Source organism: Falco biarmicus, chromosome 2 (genome assembly GCF_023638135.1).
Source record: "Falco biarmicus isolate bFalBia1 chromosome 2, bFalBia1.pri, whole genome shotgun sequence".
In the NCBI taxonomy this organism is placed as follows: Eukaryota; Metazoa; Chordata; class Aves; order Falconiformes; family Falconidae; genus Falco; species Falco biarmicus.
The window spans coordinates 102968334-102986106 of NC_079289.1; the positions used below are offsets into that span (position 1 = coordinate 102968334).

General features: G+C 40.5%; 1 protein-coding gene across 2 annotated transcripts in view; it reads left to right on the top strand.

Moving 5' to 3' along the window:
• Nucleotides 1-17773, top strand: part of APP (amyloid beta precursor protein) — a 229353-nt gene that overhangs the window by 171359 nt on the left and 40221 nt on the right. For both annotated transcript variants that reach the window (XM_056327035.1, XM_056327036.1), the window contains 2 exons: nt 6223-6351; nt 8443-8542. In XM_056327035.1, the coding sequence (XP_056183010.1) occupies nt 6223-6351; nt 8443-8542 (229 nt within the window). The remainder of the gene's footprint in view (nt 1-6222; nt 6352-8442; nt 8543-17773) is intronic.

The window sequence follows — 17773 nt, forward strand, 5'->3', positions numbered from 1 at the left end:
CTGCGTTCGGGATTCTTGAAGCCTTTCCTGAGTCCAGCCAGATTACTGTGGAAATACGCAGTTGGAGGCAGGCCAAAGCATTGCTGCTGCGCTAGTGATAAAAATTCTCCTGTGCAGCAGGAAAGAGCAGTCCAGCTGTAATACTCCACCCTTTAGCTCTGCTCCTCCAAAGCCCTAAACGTACAGCTGTGGAATTTCTCACATACACTTCATTCTGTAGGGTTTTTTTGAAGTAGCATGGATTTCAGCTCAGCTTTTAAACCAAGTCAGACTTCAAGAAACATGGTCGCCTGTCTCCATTTTCTAGCAGCTTCTGAAACTTTTATGTGAATAAAACCAAACTCCCAGTCTGTGGGCTTGAGCAGATGGTATAGTCATACACCTAGGCTTGCCAGTAGGCTTTTTATATGGGTTTTGTGAACAAAAGACGGAAGAGGCCATTCCAAACAGGTATTATGTTCTGCAAAACCCTGGCAGGTTCATTATATCTAAATTGCAAAGTTTTAAAAGAGTAAGCAGAAACAAAATTTGTCTTAATTTATCAAAGTTGAGTAAGTTCAAATCCTGAAAAGCAAATAATGAGATAGAATCAAATACTGGTTTCATTTTATTCTGCCTCAGGAAAAGTCCATGAGATGGTAGGCAAAGGGAAGTTTTGAGCACCATTATAGCCATTTATTTGTGATGCGTGGGGTAACGTGTTCTCTTATAAATTAGCAGAAATTAGGAGAAGGCATCTTTTAGCTCCACACGAATGGTAGCTGGATGAGGGTTTAGTTGTGCCTCACCCATAAGTAAAAGTCTTGCATTTATCCTAGCCAACCTTTCCTGAATGCTCCTAAAATGAGCTGCTACTACTGTGTGAAACATGACCTGCAAGTTCATAACAGCAGGTAAAATATATACCTAGTATGGTACACAAGGTATTCCTGGGTGAATGAAAAGAAGCAATTGTTGCACATCTCAAAAGCAGTAATCAGAAAGGACTGGTGATTGATTTTTCTCTGAAAGCAAGATTAAATAGCACAATACAGCATTGTGAAACCTTTCTCTCTGATGCAGAGAGAATTTTGATCAAAATTATAAGCCAGCTCAGAATTTCCTGTGGAATTTTCATGGCATAGAGATGGGAAGCTGTATTTGAAATACTTAGAAGTACTTTAATGTGATTTTTGTGGTGTTTCTCTGTAGTAAGTACTTCAGATTTCCATGAGGAGAGGAGAGTATAAGTTACATTTTAGCAATCCAAACTGCGTTTGATGTTTCCATTTTTCAAGCTCAGTGAAAATGCAATTTCATTACTCCCTTATAATCTGAAATAGTAGACTGGGATCAATGTGGAGTTCATGGGGGGCATCTTCATGCACAGATATTCATATTTATATTAATGTCTCTCTGTGTGTCATTATATATATTACTTGCTAGAAGCCATTTTAGGGGGCATTTTAGATCTCATATATGATTCCTTTAAGGGGGTGACCTTATCTCGGTGCTGATGCCACCTGAAATAAAGGCACTGGATTACAGTCAGCGGGTCTGGAACTCAGCACCAGGTAGCCAAGGAGCCATCAGCATTTTCTGCTTCATTCGAGTTTGTGTGTTGTACAGCGGGAAACCTGATAACCAGCTGTCAGGACTGCCTGGGTGAACTATCAAACCAGGGGGCTGGTTGCAGTACAGGTCCTTAAACCTGCCCTGGGGCATATGTACACACACACACTTTTTATTACCTATTTATTTATTTATTTTTCTTTCTCAGAAATAATAGTCTTCCAAATAAAGACAAGGCATATTCTCTACAGGTTTTGGTAGAAAATTAGCTTGTAATGGTGCATTGTCAACCTAGGCAGTCGGTATAGACCACATACGTAGTCTGTGAACCTGTCTACTTTGTACCAAATATATTGAATACGTGCAAGTCCAAACATACTCATGAAAACTACATTAAATAATATTTTAACAATGTTCTCCAGCATAAACAGGATTTTAAACTGACAACTGAAATACCCACAGACATGAGTACAGCTGTTGGCCTGTCACAGCAGCTTGTGAGAGGGCTGCAATCGATCTGTGCTTAGTTTTAGATAAAAAACGGGTGTTTGAATCTGCTGAGAAGGGGGAGCTTTGGAGTGAGTTTCGTGGAAGCAAGTGGCTTGACAGTGTGTGCTTGAAGCAGTCGGGAAGAGCGTGTCGTGGTAGCATTCACACTGCTTCACCCTGCATTGCCGGCTGTGCACCTTGTTAGAAGCGTTTGTGTCTTTTTTTTCTGCATTTGCCTGAGTCATGAGTGTGTGCCGTAAGACTGTGAATTTAAGCTTCTTGCCAGCCAGTCCAGGGTTTTGGAGTACTCTCTAGCCAATATTATTCCTAACTAAACGGCACTGGTAATGAAATAATACGCATTCTGAATTTGGTGCTGGATCCTGTTGCTTAGGAAGTCACTGGCTGGTCTTGATGCTGGCTAAATGACAGTCCCCAGCAGCGTCAGCCAGGGTAACTGAAAACATGGGGATAACAGAAGTCATGTTGGAAGTATTCTGGTCGCTTTCAGAGGAAGACCAAAATAACCAAGCCAACAAAACCTGCACATACAACTGAAAATAGTGGAATTATTTCATGAGGCTTAGGTAGCCTCTGGTGGCCGACACAAGGTTGTTGCTCTGCAACATGTATTTTGTTAAGGTGACTACAGACCTGAACGCACTGAGTTTTCCCTGGCAGAACATGCAGCAGATTTCAAGAGCTAAACCCAGCATTTTTTTAATGAAGTTTGGCAAGAAGTGCCAAGCGGGCCCTGGGATGTGTCAGCCGTTCTGCCATAGGCAGTGTCAGAGCTGAGGCCTTGGGAGCTTAATTTAGCTGATTTTGGAAACTTAAATGAAAGCGGTGCAATTTTCAGCAAATTATAACTTAATCTGAAGGTTCCTGCCTAGGGTGGATGTAACTGACAGCTGTGGATACACCGGCTTCAGACAGGGTCTGACTGCATGTCCTAAGCCTGTGGAGCCTTCCCTCACCCTGTGCTTGCCCGGTGGAGAGTTGTCATTGCCGTCACCAGCTCTGACAGCTTCACCTTCGGCCACAGCCCTAAGGCCAGCAGCAGTAGCATTGCAGAGTTCTTAGGAAAGTCGGAGGTTGGACCTGATTCAGTGTGGCTGGGACTTCCAGCGAGGAAGCAGAGCTGATCTAGCATACCGCAAACGTTCAGGGATACCGCCACCTTTGGGTTTGGTTTTTTTGATCAGTGCGGAAACGAACCCGCTATATTACCTTAACGGCTGAGGCAGAGCATGATTCCTAAGGGTAACAATAAAGAAATTTTTAGTGATAACAAGTCTATGTGCTAGGACTTCTAACCCATTTCAGCTTCCACTTCAGGAGAGCCTGGGTACATACATATCTTAGGTGTTGATGTTCAGGGAATCCTGTCGTTTCCGTAGGTGCCTGCATCCAGCCTAGGAACTTGTGCGCAGCACGGTGCCTTGCTGACCGGGAGGGCCTTGGGCAGGTGACTGGGTGCTTCACAAGGATTTTTAGCTTTGAATCATTTGCTGTTAGAGTAATGTCACAAGCTTTTAGGCAGTGTGAGATCACTAGATCAATAGTTACCATGAGGGTTAAAACGTGCATATGGCTAGTTTTAAAAACAAAACACTGAAACTCTCTCTAGGCTTGTATACCTGTATGCAGTGAGTTATTAGTGGTAGGTTTGGGGATATTTTTTGCTTGAGAAAAAGCAAAGTCTCTGCCCCTATAAGGAAACACCTTGCATTTAATATTCTTTCTGCATTGTCTGAAACTTGAATTATGGTTTTCTGCTGCCATCACAGGGAGATTTCTTGACCAGGCATGCTAGAGGCATGTATATCCATTTCTCCTTTATAGTCATAAGTTTAGGACATTCCTCAATGTTAGAAAAGGCACGGAAGGTGGGCTGCCAGTTTGCCCAAGTGATAACTTCTGTTAGTGGCATTTGACAGGTATTTTCAATATTGCTATCCTATTAACAAATCTACTTGAGACTCTTAATGTAAAAGTTTCATTGACGTATTGCAGTGTATACAAATACACTTAGGGAAAACAAAAACTGTACCCTTCCGGTGTTAGACATGACACTTAAATTGGAACATCTCTTGAAGAAATAGAAATTAATCCTTTCCTCTCTAGTCTGCCCTAACCTGCTGCCTTGATGTGTCTTGGGGTAATGGAAAGCTAACTTGTCAGGAAAGGTAATGACATTGTCTATCTTCAAAATTTTCTTATTATTAAACTTCATGGTATTCTAGCCTTTGTTCCTGTAAAGCTTACCATTGGCATTGGCCATTATTGCAGTGCTGTGAGGATTACTTACTTTCCAGTATTTGTCCACAGTTTCTTGCAGCTTCATCCCAGGGTGCTTGGCTTTGGGGGCTTGGGGTTGTTTTCCTCATGAATGAATCTTCAGTCCTGGAGCCACTAAGTTTAATCCTCTGGCAGGCAATGGCTTCACATCTATTTCTGTCTGACAGATCTTCTTCAAATAACCTTTGGTTTACTTTCCTCAGACGTTTTTAAATCTGTTGCTTCTCTTAAACTGAAGAGATTCTGAAATGTTTGAGCTCCATAGCTTAGTATTCATCTCTCGTGTAAATGTTAAATTAGTTTAGGCTCTATATTTGTCTTTGAATCTAAGTCTTAAAACTTCCACTTCACCCACGGTTCTTCCTGCTTTGGAAAGCTGTGCAAGCCTCTGACGCTCACGTTGTCACTTCCCCACCCTGTTTCCTGTGTCCCTGCCAGTGCCCAGAGCAGCTGTTCACCTCTTCTGCTCGTTCTTTAATCTGCTGCACAATAAGGTCACCTTTCCCTTTCTTCTCACCTGGCTCAGCATCACGCTTTTCACTGCTTGGCAGCTTCAGGTGGGGTGCACAAAAGCACAGCAGCTTTGTGGCGGGGTCAGGATTTCCAGAATCCATCATGAACACTGAGTTAAAAAATGATGTCTTAGCCAAATGCTAGAGAACACTTCCCTGTTTTGGAACCGTATTATTGTACAGAATAGGAGGGTATGTAGAAATAAGTGTTTCTTAGTCTTCGCTGCTCTATCACCAGTGTGTGTATGTTTTCATGTTCCCTTCAGGTACAGACCTTTCCTTTGTTTGTATTCAGTTATGTGCCTTAAGGCATGTATGTAGTGGGTTTTACTAATTAAAATCACCTGCAGTATAGACATAGACTGAGATTTTTATAAAATCAGGCACCCAAGCTGAGTACCTTCAGAAGAACCACATAGGTGACCCTGTTTTCTTACGGCTTTTTAGTCAGTTGTGAATTCTGGATGTGTACTTTCTGTAGCTGAGCTCATTCCCTTCCTGATTCCTTTCTTCTTTCTTTTCTCCCTGGTGGCACAGCAGTAGTGACAAGACGGGAGCATCCTGAATTCTATTTATTGATTTATTGATTTTATTTTTACGTTTTGCTGCCTGATGATTCTTCCTTGGCCTAGATAGAGTAGTGCTTTCATTCACATGGTCTGTGCAGCTGTTAGGCAGGTTACTTTTTGATGTGAATCTGAATGTGTACATTGTTTACTGTTGATAAATTCACCATGTGTAATCTTTTTTCTTGCTAAAGTTTAACTGTAGTTGACAGATGTTGGTACTGGTTGATTATTCAGCATAGTAGAGTGTATATTGGGAATCTTTGTAATGTTCCTGTTGGAGTCGGGAATCAGAAGGAGTCCACGGTTTGGGGGGTGATCTGGGGGGATTTTCCTGGTGGCGGTGAATGTTGCAAAATGGAGATTTTGTATCATGGGGGCTTCCTGAGTTGGGGGAGAGGAGAAGCAGAGTCTGATGGGGAGAATGGAAACAAAGCCCAAAAGAAATTGATGTTGGGTGTCTGTGAACTAGCAGGCTAAGATGGCACTTGCTGTCTTGTTGGGCCAATAGTAGAGCAGTTAGATAAGAAAACTCAACCAAACTCCCCCCTATGGTCAGGGAGGAAATCTGAACACCCTCCCCAGGGACCTTATCTGCTACCTACAACTACTATTTAGAGGTGCCTCCTACCAAATAGGTTGGGTGAGTGGATGTTGCTGATAGCAGTCAGACCTGCCTTCAGAAGACAGCTGCAGGCACTGACTGGCCAAGTGCTTTTAGTTTGGGATATGTCTCCAGTGCAAGGAAATAAAACATGTGGTGTTCTGAACTGATTCTTTTTTTCCCTATTTCTTCCCTGTAGCCTCGTCACGTATTCAACATGCTGAAGAAGTATGTGCGTGCTGAGCAGAAAGACAGACAGCATACTCTCAAACACTTTGAACATGTCCGCATGGTAGACCCGAAGAAAGCTGCCCAAATCAGATCTCAGGTAATCCCCGCTGAGGGTTAATGGTGTTGTATTTTTTCATAACTGTTGTGAAGTTTCTGTCAACCTGTTTTTTAAAAAAATACCTGACTCCTTTCTGTGGACAGCTTTGCATGCAAGAAAAAATAATCTGCTTTCTGGCAGAAGATTAAGGCAAAGCGGTGTAGGAATAGGGTGGGTTTAATTTGTCTTCTGCGAAGTGGAAAACGGGGTTTCTGTCTATCTAGACAGTGTGGTCAGTCGTGGGCATTTCCTGAGGAGCCCTCCAAGACGTTAATGCCCAGAGCCTTTATTACTGCTTTTGTAAATAATACCTCTGGGAAAATGTCAGTAATAGATTTAGTGACTACACGTAGTTACGCTTCCCTCAGCTGAGTGGCAGAACCAGAAGCAGTGCAGCCATCTGACTGCAACCAGCCTTTCTATAGTCGTTGCAGAGGTACTTGTGTCTATAAATGTGATTGCTGTGATGCCCTCAAGTTTAACATGTTCATTCAAAATAGGCACTGTAGTCCATAGCATTGTAACTGCTGAATGCTACTCCAGTCCTCAATATGTATGTTTTGGAACAACTTTCATGTTGGCTTTGTATATCGTGGAGGATGAGAAAGCAAGAAAAAACAATATTGAAGTTGTAGCTGGCTTTCCAAATGTCAATTAAAATTGTAGGCACAATGGATAAGCTGTAAAAAGTGTGCTGTAATCTGCAGATTCTGCTGCTGTTCCCTCTGCAGGTTACAAGAGGAAGCACTGTTTTTCCACAGTTTCTGAACTGGCTGGCATCACTAAAAGCCAAATCAAAACCATATACCTCCCTGAATGGCACAATTTATGTATTAGATTTCTCAAACATCTCTTCCAGTCAGACTTGTACATTGAGATCATTCTGTCTTGAAATTACTAGGGTTAGAAATGTGCGGTTTTAACAGTCTTCTGCAGTGATGGTTGTCTTTACTTTGTCTTAAACACTAAAGCATGTCCTTTTGCATCCAACATGACTTTTTAATTTCTAAACCACTGGATTATTTAATAACAAAAACCAGCGAAATTTTGCAGAATACAGGTTGTGTGGCAGCACAGGTGAAAAATGGAAACTGACATTTAGATACTAAACAATTCACTGTACTTCTTGTATATTGTCATAGGAATGAGTATTTCTATAGTACCTTTGCTTCTTGAATTGGTCAGAAGATTGGAGGAATGTGGGCTGGAAGATCTGTTTGTGAATTTTTTTTCAGTGGAAAATGGAAAACATTGTTTTGTTCAGAAGCATAAATAATGTATTTGGATTTGAAGAAATCTACTGTTGTTCCATTAAAATTGCTATCTGCAGCCCATTTTCCTTTTAGCACCTAATTGCCCTGTCAGTTTTCTAAGTCTTTTAAGATGCACCTCAATTTCCCTTTCTATTGAAGAGAGGTGATACTTGTGGAGAGTACCCTGGGGGAGGCATATATCATGGGATGTCGTGACTCAACTCATAGCAGTGTGCATGAACCTGAGGCAATAGCGCTGTAATCGCATGAGACAATGCAGTAACGCATCTGAGTGGAAATATTTTTGTTTTCAGCTGACAATGCTTGCAGATGTTTTTACCAAGAAAATTGAAGGTTTTTATTCTAGAGAGCGCTATTTCTTTTGCAATATTAGAATAAGGGAAAAAAAAACCCTAACAGCTGAAACATTTTGATGCAGCGATCGTTGTGCCTCACTTGGTTTGTGTGTTATGTAAAAACTTACAGGTATGGGCAAAGGTAAATGTTGTCAAAAGGTAAATGAGGCTGTGGGTTTCTGCCACAATAGCTGCTTGGGTATATGCTCTGCCCCACAGCAAATGTAAACTCCTGCTTTAAATTTCTGCATTCCCATGGGATTTCAGGTAGTTGCTATGGAAGAGCTTCTAGAACACTATTTTTGTAGCAGCTGTGGGAGACGTGAATTTTTGCAATGGATTTGACAGTTTCAGTACGCAGAGCATGCTGAAGTCTTAAACCTAACACAAGTGAAAACCGTCTTGCTCTCTATAACCTATAACATTTGTGGTGTCAAATTAAAAGTAGTATTCCCCTCCTTAAAATGCTTTTATTTCCATAGGTTATGACACATCTACGTGTGATATATGAACGCATGAACCAGTCTCTCTCCTTCCTCTACAATGTGCCTGCTGTGGCAGAGGAGATCCAGGATGAAGTCGGTATGCAAACTGTTAATATAGAAAAAGGGAACTATTTCTGTGATGAGACATTTTCACCAAAAGCTAAAATACAGCATCTTACTTCTCCTATCAATACGCTGTCCGAGCTGAAAAATAGGAGCGTAACCTTGCCAAAGTTCTTAAAATATAAATTAAATTAATGAATACTTGGAAGACAAAGCCCGTATAACCCGTGCAGTGACATCGTCACGTGGTTGCAAATGTCTTCCCTGAAGTACATTAATTTACATTTGGAGCCCTCATGCTTTAGCAATGCAGCTATTGACAATGAGATTTAGCAAATCCTTCCAAGGTTTGAATATTTAATATACCTGGTGAGTATTTACATTATTTGCTATAGATATTTTGGAAATCCCCCAGCTAAAAAATTAGTTGCAGACCCAATCATTCGAGAAGAGTTTTAAGTATCAACTAGAAGTTGCTATGTTCGGCTTGGCAGTATCTTATGGTCATGCATTTAGTTCTTGGTTAGTTGGTCAGATGAGTATCTCCTGTTTTCACTGTTTTTCCAGTGCATAGGCTGAGCTGCAGATCAGTCAGACAGCAACAGTCCCATGTTTGCATCTTCCTCGAGTGCTGTCACAGCAAATAGCTGTGAGGGGGAATGGTCTTTCCTCCGGTTTAGGTTCCTGCTTCTGGCTGTGGCATTACTACAACAGAGAGATCTCCATCCACAGCACTTGGACTTCGCTGTGAGCTGTGGTGTTGTAGCAAGGCAACTCAGCCTATATTAATTTCAGATACAGCCACAGCTCTAGACATCGTAATCCTAATGTACTTCTTTAAGAAAAATAATACATGGTTGAATGCAAAGGCTGGAGATGGGACAATCACTGTCTTTGGAACAGCTTTTTTTGCAAGATGTAATACTCTGCCAAATGGCAGTTAATGGATTAGTTTCACAAATAACCAGTTTCAGCTGACTAAATAAATTATTGATTTCTTTAAAACACAAGACAGGGAGGCATGCCATTGCAGTAGGATTAGGATGCATTTAGGACATGTGAAGGGTTTGGATAGGGAGTAGTGGCGGATTCATTTGCCCAAAGCACAGATTAGGAAGGAGATGTGCATTTACTTGTGAGGTAGCTTGAGAGTGCTGGCATTGAGATCAGGAAATTGAAGAAGGGGTTGGGAGGAAACAAAAAGATAGCAGAATTAGTAATTATCCTTCACCACGTGTTCTGCTCCCCAATTACAAGGCATAATCAACAGTCTCAGTCTGTAGTTGTAGATAGCCATTTGGGGGAAAGAAGCCCCCCACACTTTATTGATCATTTGAAAGCATATCATTTCTGTAGCAAAGGACATGCCGATAGGGTTAGTCCTCCAAGACGCTCAGTTTGTTTTCTTTCTGCACCACTACCATTCCCTTGGTTTTTTTGCTTGAAGTTTCAATTTCTTCTGTTCTTGGTAATGTTAATGCTTCTTGGTGAGGAGGACATTCTTCTAAATTTTCTTCTTCCTCCTAAGCGGAGGGAATTTCAGAGGCTTTGAAGTGACATGGGAGCAAAAGTCTATTAACTGCTAGGTGGTTTACAAAAATCTGACTCCTAATCTCAAATGTAATATTAATTTTTAGGGGGAAAAAAAGAATGTAAAATTAGTAGGATATTATTTCCTAATAAGATGAGAGAAGCTAAGATATCTCAAAGGAAAAGTCTATCATAGTTTCTTGAGTACTTTTTCCCTACCTTGGTTTTTTTTTTTTTGTGGTTTTGGGTGTACTAAAAACTCTTCAAAGCCTTGCAGAGTTTAAAGCAATGAGAAGTAAGTTCTCATACTGGGAGTTACCAGGCAGCAAAAATTAAAAAAATCACTATCAGATCTGGGCTATACTAGCTAAAATACTTTCCAGTAATCAGAAGAAAGCCTATTCTCTTTCAGTATCAACATTCTTCTTGTGGTAACATTGGCTGTATACTTGGTTTCACATGCTGCTTTTAATGAAAGTTTGGTGAGATCATTCCCATCTGTTAAAGGAGACAGTATCCTAGCTTTGAGCACGGATCAGTCTGTTTCAAATTCCATTCTGAAATTATTGCATTTCTTAGTCTCTGTACTCTTCGTAAACCCATGGAAAAGGAAACCTACTGCAGCTGCAGCAGCCATGAAGTAAAATAGTAATAAAATTGCACGTTGTAACATTCCCAAGAAATATTGCAACTCTCATTAAAAAGACAAGTTTCATTAAATACCTTTTGTTAGAACCATTGACTTAGAAAGTCTGAATCAGTGGAAAAGGTGAAAAATAACCTAGATAAGAACATGTCACATACAGAGTATCTGAATAATAAATTACATGTAAGGAAGCATAGTTGGAAATAGTTCTTCTGTTAGGCTGGGATGCAAGTTGGATGACTATTGTTTTAGTTCAGGGTTTTTGTTCATTATACTTTTGGTTTCTAGTTCCTTGCTTTGCTGCAGAGAGTTCTTCATGAACAGTTTTCACATTGAGGAATGAATAATCTTTGCTTTAGAAGACACAGCTCTGGCAAAGATAGTTTTTCCCTAAATTGAACAAGTAGTTCTGTGAACAGCAAAATAAATGAGATCTAGTTTTCTGTGAATTGGTACTGTGGATTTAATTCCTCTTATATCTAATAAGGTGCTGGTTTTTACTAGATTTTCTCATTGCTAGAAATATTATGCCCTATTTTGCAGTTTCTCGATTATTAGCTGTGACAAATTTGAATCTCGGGTGTTGGTATTTAATTATTTTAATTTTTTTAGAAACTGAACTAGAAACACATTAGAATTTCCCTTACGTCTTCCTGAGAGTTTGCTACCGAAGGTTCATCTGTGAGAAACAGGTGGTGGTCTGTCATTGGAAAGTATGTGCTTGAAGATAAGGTGCACACTTCTAATTTCTGTCTGTTATTTTTTAAGTCTTTATGCTGAGCAATGAATTTTAATTTTATGAAATAGAATCTAGAGTTATTCCTGGGGCATAGCAGCTGCATAAGAGAATGTTTTCTTCAACAATCATTTGAGTTAATGCTTGGTGATCAGATGAATCACAATCCAGCAGTTGGATGTTCGGAGTTCCTTTAAAATACAGGATATGTTTGAAGTTCCTGCCTCAAAAGGCAGGTTTACAGCCATAGTTTTAGGGTGTGGAATCCAAAATACGAAATCCAGCTTCTACACTGAAAGCAGCTTTTTAAAACTTTTGGTTATTTTCAGAACTCCAGCAGAGATTGTGGAAGGAAGTTAGGGTAACATTTAAGAGTTGTAGTCCTTATCTGCGAGTGTTCATCACCAGTTGATGTCCGTTGGCTTAAATAGAAGGTGTCTTGGTTTGAGTATATAGATACATGGGAAGACCCACAGTACTCCAAAGGGTAGCAAGCAGCGCTTAGCTGAAGGGGGGATTTTTCTGCTGAACATTTGACCAGTGTGTAATGTGCAAGCAAATGCCCCGTTAGGGTGACAGGCGTGTATTGTAGCAGGAAATTACACGTGCGTAAGCAAGATACTGCTGGCTGTCTCTTACTGGGGCAGGGGAAAAAGTATCAGTGTTACAAGTTGCAGAAAGAGCTCTGTCTGACCATGACTGTTACCACAAAGCATGGAAACCGTAAGCAGGCTATTTGTGTAGAAGACCATGTAACATTCTGGCTGCAAATGATTCCTCGAGGGGCAGTGATGCAAATGTGCTACAAACCAGGCCACTTGGCAGCAGCAGATGCAGTACTTGGTCTTAAGTGGTATTTCTCACCAGCACTGCCCCATGAATAGGAGCATAGCACAAAAAAGTCTGAGAAGAGATACTTATTTGCAAACTGTAGGCGAGCAGTTTATTTGTTTACCTAGGTATCTGTACTCACATTTTCCTTCTGATAAATCTCATATACTATTTAATAAGTACAAAAGCTCAGAGACCAATGGTAGGCTTTAAGAGAAATCAGTAGTTCCTTTGACCACATCCTGCTTTAAATCCTTATTTGATTAGACTGCTTATCCATGTATGTAAGGCAATTTATTGCTAGGAGGGGCACAGCAGGCACAGCTTCTGAATCAGAAGCTACGTCAGATCTTTGTGCGTCAGTCAAATGAGCAGGCAGCGAGCTGAATTTTTATTTCTGTCTTTCCTGTTTCCAAACTGAGTCCCGAGTTCCATGTTTTCTAGCCCACCACTGATGAAACACTCAGCACTGCCTACCACAGCAGTATCGTAATAGCTCTGAAACATTCAGTTATGAGCAGTAAGTAAGACAATATGATTTCATTTGTCTCTTGACAAATAAAATCAAACTATTGTTATATTATTATTTTGTTCCAGTGTGCATATCTTGTTCTTCTGCAGCATGTTCTGGAAGCCACACTCGCATTATGTAGCTGAGAGAGAGGATAAACAGAAAGAAGCAGACCCCAGATCACTGCTTGCATCCAAATGCATGTGGTGTGCTGTGGGTCATGTGCTGTTTCAAGTATTTGTGTGTTCCAGCTTAGCATGACAGAATTTGAGCAAGAGAGATTTGCCTCTCGACATTTGGTTCACAACTTCCTGTGAAGATTTTTTTAAGTATTTTCAGAAAAAGCTGTAAGTATAGGACAAGCTGCAGAGTAAAGATGTCTGAAGACTTGCTTTCCTTTACCCTTTCCTCTTCAACCATTAGGTCCCTATACCTGTCAGTCTGCATCTGTGGAGGGCGAAGTTAGTGCTACCTCAGTTGCTTCTGGTCTTTCAGCATTTATAAGATAATTGCTGATGTCTTGTTTCTAGCTGCTAATTTTGACCTGTAGTTAATCAACAGCCTTGCTGCATTTCTTGCCCTGAGTTGTATTAGGATGCTGTTCTCCTTTCATTCTATGGTATCCTTAAGAAGTTCTGAGGGCATTAGCTGCTTGCTGCAGGCAGGCAGTCCAAAACAACAACCATTATGGTTTGCAAAATCAAAACATATCCTTGGGGGCTTTGCAAAGGGAAATTCTGCATCCTGTCTGGTGCCACTTCCTTTGGATTGCTTTCCTCATCCTGTCCCTTTAAAATGTTGAATATATAGTTAGTAATGTCTTTAAGACTGAAATGGAGCTTCTCAGTGTCTCATTTTTCTGTAACTCTTCTTTGTACTTTATATCTTAAGATTTGGGAAGGGAAGAACTCTACCTTCAATAGTATTTCAAATTGTGAAGCGATTCTTAGGATTTCTGCACCTTTTATTTGAAGTTGGGTTGCCATATTGAGGTATCAGAATAATAAAGGGAAGTTGGCATACATTAAATGTGTCAGTAGCTTGTTAAAAGGATGTCATGAGGTTACCAGTGGTTTTGGAATGGGGTTTTACAGGATGATATAGTTCATATCAAGTAAGAACAGTAATTATCTTATGACTAATGCTGTATTTTACACTAGAAAATTCTTGAAATTGCTTGTTGGTCACGGAGGTGGCAGTTCTAGTTTTTCTCTTAGACTAGAGGCGAAAGTAATGGTAGCAGTTGCTTGATGCAATTAATGTCATCTATCAGTGTGATTACCAATGCCGTAATTTTTTTTAATATTTTTTTTTCTGGTCAAGAAGAACAGGGATGTTGAAGCATGGGTAAATGAATAAGCACTCTAAGATTTATCTGTACTGGGACAGACCAAGCTCAGTGAAGTGGCATAGAGAAAGATGAAGAATGGTCATCAGTGGTGCTCATCCTCAGGACAGTTGGGTTTTGCACGAGGTGACAAACCTGCTTAATGCAGTCAATGCAAATCTTCCTGGATCTGTCTGCCGTAGCATTTTAGCTCACATAGGAGTACATTCTGGTAACAAATGCCTCGGTCATCTGCGTTTACTGTGTTGTTCCACTTCACAACTTGCTAGTGTAAGCAGGGCTCAGACTCTTACTGAGAACAAGCATTGGAAAGGTCTACTTGGTTGTTAAATAAAAGCAATATCTAGCAGTAGATAGAGGTGCAGAGAAGCATGCTGAGGACTGGGAAACTAGAGATGTTCTTCCTGAAGAAAGCAGTTCCTCTCTGGCTTTGGTTATCCATACTTTCCAGTTAGTATTCTTTTTCTTTTTTTAAAGGAGTCAAATGGAGTTGAACTTTTTACCCAGGGTAAAATAAACAGCCTCAAATCCAGTGTGCAGCTGCAGTAGTTATAAAAATCTGTAGCTGAGGAAGGTTGGACAATTCCTTTTAAGTTTTATACTTTCTGCCATTTTGGAGGTCAATGGAATTGTTGTTTCTAAATTGCCCCAGGCGCTTGGCTAGTACTTGAGAGGGAGTGTCTTCAATTTTGGACAGAAAGGAATGTCATCTTTGCCAAACCATAGCATTGAATTTCCACCCTCGTCTCTCTAAAACCAGCACATTTTTCCATGGCAGCAACTCATCCATTCAGATTTGATGGGTATATCTACACCATACAGAAATTTCTCAGTAAACTTTAAAGAGATTTTCTGGAAGTAGTACAATTATGTTTACATCTTACCCTAAGGTAAAGATGTAAAACGTACCTTCTAGTTTTCGAGAGGTGGTTTGGTGTGCCTGTACTCTATCATACAGGCTTACCATTCCCCCACTCTGCTCCATTGTTAGGTTTTTTTTTTCCCTTAAGGGAAATGCAACTGGAACAAGCAGTCAAAAGCAGCCTTCGCAGAATGTGTATTTGCTCAGGTACCCTGAAGTGACTTCTAGCACCAACTATGCCTGTGCTTTCTCCCCATAATGGACTCAACATATTTGTGCATATCCAGTAACCTTAGTTTTCCAAAGTTTGAATTTTCTGTGGTTATTTATCTTTCATTGTCCTCCCTGGAAGCCCCATATCATTCAGCTCAATAGCTGATTTGTTAGAACGCTAGCAAAAAATGTATTTCTGGGTCAGTGGCTAAAAATAGCAAGAGTTTTTCCACAAAAACAAATTATTTCTATGTTAAGCTTTACACAGCAGCATTTAGTTAGATTTTGTATGCTTAAATACTGACGTGATACTGCCCAGGTAAACTGCCTGATAAGCAATTAAGACCTCTTCCACCCAAGGACATTGGGTTTTAAAGCATTTGGCTATCCTTATAATTATATATATACACACACACACACTCCTCAGCTTTTCGGGTTTTTTTTCCAGGTGGTTCTTTTTTTCATCACATGCTTCTTATGGTCTTTACTAAGCCATCAGTGTTGCCGCTTTGTTACCTCTATAACATATTTTTATAATCATTTAAATGCCATAAATAGCTCAGTAAGACCATTGACCTATTTGTTGGAGCAAGGTGATGTATTCTGTTTATGTGGGGAATCAGCTAATGTCACAGAATCACAGCTTGGCTGCGATTGAAAGGGACCTCTGGAGGTCATCTGATCCAAGCCCGCTGCTCAGACAGGGCCATGCAGAGCCAATTGCCAGTGCTCAGTCACCCTCACAGTAAAAGAGCGTTTCCTGATGTTCAGATGAAACCTCCTGTGTTTCAGTTTGTGCCCTCTGCCTCTGGTTCTGTTGCTCGGCACCAGTGAAAAGAGCCTGGCTGCGTCCTCTTTGCACTCTCCCTTGAAGTATTTATACACGTTGATGAGATACCGTGCAAGCCTTCTCCAGGCTGAACAGTCCCAGCTTTCTCAGCCTTTTCTCATAGAAGAGATGCTCCAGATGCTTCATCATCTTTATGGCGGTTCGTTGGACTCTCCGGTATGTCTGTGTGTCTCTTGTACTGGGGAACCCAGAACTGGACGCAGGACTCCAGGTGTGGCCTCACCAGTGCTGAGTAGAGGAGAAGGATCACCTCCCTCCACCTGCTGGCAATGCTTTGTCCGATGCAAGCCAGGATACCATTAGCTTTCTTTGCAGCAAGGGATGTTTATGGCTCATGTTCACCAGGTCCACCAGGACCCCCAGGTCAGCCCCCAGCACATACCAGTGCATGAGGTGATTGTTCTCCAGGTGCAGGACTTTGCACTTCTTGTTGAACTAACTGCCCTGCCTTAGTGTGTTATATTTTAATAGGCAAAGGTAGTTGCCAGCTGGAGTAACAGTTGCGTGTTGTGAGGCTTTGTAAATTCCGCATGCCATTCAGGAGCTTGGAGGAGCTGAAGAACCTCAGTTACTTCTTGTTGGAGGCTCAGCTGCTCTGTCTGCTAGTAAAATATGTCCTTTGCTGCAGCTTCAGAGAAAAAGAAAAAAAAATCCTGGAAATAGATCCAACATTTTCCTCTTCTAAGCATCTCTTATTTTCTGTCCAGATTATTTAACTGTCATAGAAAATTAGGCAGAGAATAGTAGATGATTGAAATAGATATAAATGCACTTCAGTGACATTGATGTTCTCAAATGCTTTCATTAGTAGCATACTATATCCTCCCCATCTTTTGTAGCTAATGGTCTATTGTGCTTTGTCATGGGCGCTAATGTTCTTCAGAGAAGATGTGAATCCTGATTTTTGTGTGCACAAGCCCTCTTTTAATCTCATAAATACTGTGAACATAACTTCAGTCAGTAAAAGAGCCAGCTTCCTCCAGATCTTACAGATATTGTGAAAAGGATAGATGGCTTCACATGACTTTGGATTGGGGTGGCATTTTTGTCAGGGAAAGATATGGGACATCTTGTTTTCCATCTGCTTTTCAGAAATTTCATCAGAATAAAAAGGTCTTATGAAGTTTATTGAGAGAGTATTTTTCCTGTGGTTTGAAAAGCACTCCTCTATTTGACTTGTACCTGTAAGGAAATCTGGTCTTGTGCTCCAAGTGTTAGAACTTGAAAACCAGGAACTTCTGATAGTAATTATTGACTTGTAGATGATAAACAAAGTAACTTTCTGTTTTTCTGGGCATCTGCTATTTCACTGGGTATTTAAATCTTTCATTCTAAACACTTCATCCTTTAGCAGGGGAGGTTTAAAGGTGTTGTTCTGTCTTGAAGGCCATTGTTTCTACTTGTAGAGAGGCTACAGTTGTATGAAAACATTGACTATATAGGAGTGAGTGTATTACTTTAAATCAGTATATTGGATATGTTTGATTTTTAAAAAGCATCCTAGGTCAGGATTATGTCACAGTGACAGATTTGTTCATAAAAAACTATTTGAGTTGATTTCCTGCTCTCTTGTGTCTTTGGTGCAAGTGAAAAGAAAAGCTGAAGCATTTATTTTTTGAGAAGATACAGGTAAAGCACATGGTGGTATTTAATTTTTTTTTAAAAGTCTGATTTTACTTTTTTATGAAGTGGCTTGGCTTCTCTTGGCCTTGCTTTTTGTATTTCTTGAGGATTGCGT